This window comes from Rhinolophus sinicus, linkage group LG06 (genome assembly GCF_036562045.2).
Source record: "Rhinolophus sinicus isolate RSC01 linkage group LG06, ASM3656204v1, whole genome shotgun sequence".
Taxonomy (NCBI): domain Eukaryota; kingdom Metazoa; phylum Chordata; class Mammalia; order Chiroptera; family Rhinolophidae; genus Rhinolophus; species Rhinolophus sinicus.
Window position 1 is genome coordinate 132,400,513 of NC_133756.1, and position 4,751 is coordinate 132,405,263.

Consider the following 4,751-nt stretch of genomic DNA (forward strand, 5'->3'; position numbering starts at 1 on the left):
AGGTAGTAAATGGCCATCAACTATAATTGGATGGCCATCAGCTGTAGCTAGTTGGCCGTCAGCTGTAACCAGTGAGCCACTGGCCACTAATATAACTGCTGTGGCTATGTTAGCAGAAATTGGGGGCTAGCAAGAAGGTGGTGGCTGAGCCTGCAAGCAGGGCAGTGAGGGTTGAGAATTGTGTGGCTCCTGTTTCCTGTGTCTCCAACCCAGCCGCCAGCGAGAGTATAGTGGTATCACTCCCCTACCTATGGCTCCATGGGTGCTCCTTTTTGGCCTCACCATATCCTGTGTTCTTATGTGGGGAGCGGGAGCTGACACCCCGCATGACAACCTTGTTTTCTCAGAGTTGCACAATGGGGAAATGACCCGTGGATGAAGGTAACAGCTGGTGTCCAGTAAGCTTTCCTTTGTAATTTTTTAGGGGAAATGACCTGGAGGGACTTTTCCCAGGTGCCAAGTCTAGCTTTTCTTCCCTCCCCATGAGCCCAACAGGAAAGGCTTAGTATAAATACCAGGCACCTCGCTCTAGCAGGCAGGGACCAGCAGCTCTGCTCTACCGGAAATCAGGTGAGGGACTAACCTAAGGAGTGATCGGTTTTAAAAAACTCACTTTGTTCTCTCTTTCCCCACAGGATTGTAATTTTTTTAAAGAATAATTATTCTGTTTTGTGTTTGTCCTGTTATGAGGTCTGTACTGGCAGGGTGGCGCAGAGTAAATATTTCTTGATTCATTACAGCCTGCTTTAGGAAGGGTCTGTTTGGTCCTAACTGATGTCTTCCTCCATCAGTGCCACCTTGGTGACCTGTTAGACCATCTTGGGCTCTGGGCTGACGGCTCTGAGTGAGGTCCTACTGCAGTGATTCCTAGATGGACAGCTAACGTGTAACGAGAATAAATGGAAGGAACAACCAGGCTCTTTTTGACATAAGAATCCCAAAAGGGGGTGTGCCAGTCTAGTCCATGTCTCCCTGACCCTCTCCTTTCCTTTTAGCACCATGAAGCTTTTCACAGGCCTCGTTTTCTGTTCCCTGGTCCTGGGAGTCAGCAGTCGGAGCTGGTTTTCGTTCATGGGAGAGGCTGCTCAAGGTAAGGTCGATGGAGGGGGGATGACATACGTGGCCTCTAGGATTCACCCTGAGCACCCTTAGGGGTTGGGGCTTCTGTCTTAGATTTTGTTGCCCTAGTGGTAGAATGCGCCTGGTGTTTGGGGAGCTTGTCATCAAACACAATAAAAACCACAGGGTTTGTTTCTAGAAAAAGAACAATCATCATTCCCAGCTGAAAGGTAAGGTTGACTAGTAGACACAAAATAAGTATTGAAATAGTAACAAATTTCTCCCAGACCAAATAGCATGAAGCATGAAATATGATTAGAGCTAGCTTTTCTCCTCCTCCTCCGCTCTCCCTCTCTCTTCCCTTATAGATTCCTTTCTCCCTGCCTCCCTTACTCCCTCCCTCCTTCCCCCCTTCCCTCCCTCTCTTCCTTCCATTTCCTAATTGGATCCTCTAGAGAGCCCTCAGCTTAGCTCTACCTGGCACTTCCTATAGTCAGTGAACTGTCCCTGGTTGAGTCTGTTTCTCCCCTTTCCTGGCCTTTTAAAACAAAAACGGGAACTAGTAACATCTATCAAACCTCTAGTAGAAGCTCAGCACTTCCCTGCAATTTAGGGTGATGCCTATCCTGGTTGGCCCAGGTCTGAGGAGTTTCCCATGAGACTTCCAGGGCTAACTGGGAGGGTTCTAGGCAGACAGGGACAATTCTGGGCAAGTGGGACAGTTGGTCCCCCCCTTTAACTGTGAAATACCTTGATGAGGCCGGCATCTTTCCCAACTTAGAAGCTTAGAGCAGCTGAGTGCATAGAGCAGGGATGAACTGCCAGTCAGCAGGTGGCAGAGCAGAGTTTGAACCCAGCTGTGCATGAGGTCACAGCTCTTGGCAAGTGGATATGTCTGAGTACCACTTCCTAAAGCTCAGCTACGGTTATCAATCTCAGTTACGTTGGAATCACCTGAACAGCATTTGAAAATTGATGCTTTTGACCCACCCCAGAGAGTCTGAGGTAATTGGCCTGAGGTGTGACATGGCATTGCACTTTGACAATCTTCCCAGGTGGTTATCAAATTTTTTTTTTTTTTTTAGCAAGAAAAAGCAACCAAATTTTATATATATGTTTGTATGGACCCCCATATACATGAGAAAGTCAGAGCCCCCACACACATGAGAGGTTCCAAAATCTTCCCAGGTGATTAGAAAGTGCAGCCACGGCTGAGAGAAAGGGCCACACCTCTAGCACTTGCTTCCTCAAGCAACCCACATCATCAGTCTATGTAGACAGTTTCAGGATGCCATTTTTGCCCTCAACACTCGGAGGGACCTGAGTCACAATTATAGGCGTTGTGTCTGCAAGAAGACCTACATGTCTTAGGCTTCAAGGCAGAAGTGCTACATGTGTGTAGTTCATCTACGGATCCACCTCTGTAACCACCTCACTCACCAAGGTCCCTGAATACTATCACGTGTGGCTTCTTTGCATAACAGAGGTTCTCGATCCTGGGCTATTTTGTGCCCCAGGCACTTATAGCAATGTCTGGAAATACACACTGCAGGAATATACTGCCTGCACCAAGGGGACAGAGTCAGAGATGCTGCTGAACACCCCACAGGGCTCAGGACCGCCCTGAACAATAAAGGAATATCTGGCCCTGAGGTCAAGACTGCTGACGTTGAGGAATCCTGCTCCATAACGATTCCTCCCTTCTCTCCTTTATCCATATGTCAGAGCCTAAGTGAGATGGAGCCCATATCACAGGCATCAGACAACCAGGTACAACACAGCTATGCCCTCGTGTAAATGTCACTCATTAGAGTCAGCTGGAGGAGCCAGCTAGGATCAAGGAATGTTCTTCTCTCCCTATGGTGTCCAGGGTGCTGTGACCACAGGCCGAAACTGAGTCAATGGCAGATTTGTCATTCCTTGTTCTTCACTAAGAGGTGTCACGGTTTTCTGTTTCACCTGATATCTCTTGGCCATGTCCTTTCCTTCCCAGGGGCTTGGGACATGTGGAGAGCATACTCTGACATGATAGAAGCCAATTACATAGGTGCAGACAAATACTTCCATGCCCGCGGGAACTTTGACGCTGCACAAAGGGGACCTGGGGGCGTCTGGGCTGCTGAAAAGCTCAGGTAACAGGGGCTCCTGGGGATGCAGGGATGGGTGAACATAGGAATCAGGAGGATCCCTAAGGCACTTATCCAAGGTGGTATCCTAGAGAAGGACCCTGTAGGGCCAGTGGGCTCCTCCATCCATGCCCAGTACCGGGCCTGGGCTGCCAGCAAGCCACAGTATGGCTTGTAAACATGTGTGGGCCTGTCCCCAAAAAGAGAGCCAAGGACTGAGTAGAGCCAAAGACTGATTCCTCCCCTGCCCTATGGGTGCTGTCCACCAAGCCGCGGGGTGTCAGCTGGGGCTGAGCGGGCTGTGCCCGGGCAGGGTCAGTGTTTAGCCCCTCGTTCCTAGTTCTTCACAGAGTCATCCCTAGGAAAAGGAGAGAGTGGGAGGTGGGGCTGCTGCAAATCAGCCCTGAGTCATCTCCTACTTGCCCTCCTCCATTACAGCAATCTCAGAGAGGATTCTCAGAGAGTCACTGACTTTTTTAAGCATGGAGACAGTGGCTACGGAGAGGAAGACTCGAAGGCTGACCAGTTTGCCAACGAATGGGGCCGGAGTGGCAAAGACCCCAATCACTTCAGACCTGACGGCCTGCCCGACAAGTACTGAGTTCCCTCCTCACTCTGCTTTCAGGAAGCAGGGCTGTGCGCCCCTAAGGACAGGGACACTGAGTTACTAAGATTTTTGTCCTCAGAAGCTGATAGTGGGCACATAATAGGTGTCTAATAAAAGCTTAAGAAATTGAATGTTGGACATGTGTGCTGTTTGCTATAAGGACTACCTGTTTGATACGAAGGGGTGATGGGTGAACACCCATGGGAAGGCCAAGCGTGTGCCTGTGTGTTTAGGTATAGGGGACACAATACAGCGTCACACAGGGTAGACACATTGCAACAAGTCTTCCCCTTATCAGACCCAGGCTCCTCTTCGGCCCCCCTGGTTACAAAGTTGCTATTTCAAGGCCCTTCCATGTCCAGGCATCTTCAATCCTTGTCAGTTGTGTCCCGTCGCCTTCTCTGTCCCCAGGTCTTAACCCCCTTAAGAATAAGTTCCTCAGTGGTCTCAGTCTGTGGGGAAAGGGATACAGCCATTGAAGGACTGGACCACGGGATCCTGCTCCAGCTACTGCCACCTTGATATTCTCTCCATTTCTGAGCAACACCTACAAGTCCAATTATTAACCAATTTCTGTCCATGCTGTCTAAGAATTGCCTCCCAACAGTTTCTTCCACTCTATTTTCATTGCCTTATCTCACGCCTGAATGAAGATATAATGCCACTTTCCTTGTGAATATTTCCTCACAGCTTCTGCATGTTAACTAGCTCAAAATTTTGTAAGTGTGGAAGAGAGAGCAGGCTAGAGAAGACCCCTTTTGTCTCAAGGTCCAGTCAGAAGGCAGAAAGCAGTTATTAATTTGGAAAAGGAAATTTTAATGAAAGGATTAACTGGTGATGTGATTAACGGCTAACGGTTAAAGAGTACACAAGGCTGAGATCAGACCTTGTCGGGAAGTCTATAGCCCACCGGAGGGCTGATAGTTTATTGGGTGTCAGAAGCCAGAGCTGACAAACAA

General features: G+C 49.0%; 1 protein-coding gene across 1 annotated transcript; it reads left to right on the forward strand.

Annotated features, from left to right (window-relative positions):
- Nucleotides 1–510: 510 nt before the first annotated feature.
- On the forward strand, nucleotides 511–3,923 carry LOC141572245 (serum amyloid A protein). Its single transcript, XM_074336103.1, has 4 exons — nucleotides 511–570; nucleotides 996–1,090; nucleotides 3,053–3,191; nucleotides 3,624–3,923. The coding sequence occupies exons 2-4, from the start codon at nucleotides 1,000–1,002 to the stop codon at nucleotides 3,784–3,786; spliced, it is 393 nt and encodes a 130-aa protein (XP_074192204.1). The 5' UTR covers nucleotides 511–570; nucleotides 996–999; the 3' UTR covers nucleotides 3,787–3,923.
- The last annotated feature ends 828 nt before the right edge of the window (nucleotides 3,924–4,751 follow it).

Bases quoted from the DNA above. Each gene is read 5' to 3' on its own strand.
- LOC141572245 (XM_074336103.1), top strand. From the start codon at position 1,000: ATGAAGCTTTTCACAGGCCTCGTTTTCTGTTCCCTGGTCCTGGGAGTC. The intron at 1,091-3,052 runs GTAAGGTCGATG...TTTCCTTCCCAG, and splicing joins CATGGGAGAGGCTGCTCAAG to GGGCTTGGGACATGTGGAGA. The intron at 3,192-3,623 runs GTAACAGGGGCT...CCTCCATTACAG, and splicing joins TGGGCTGCTGAAAAGCTCAG to CAATCTCAGAGAGGATTCTC.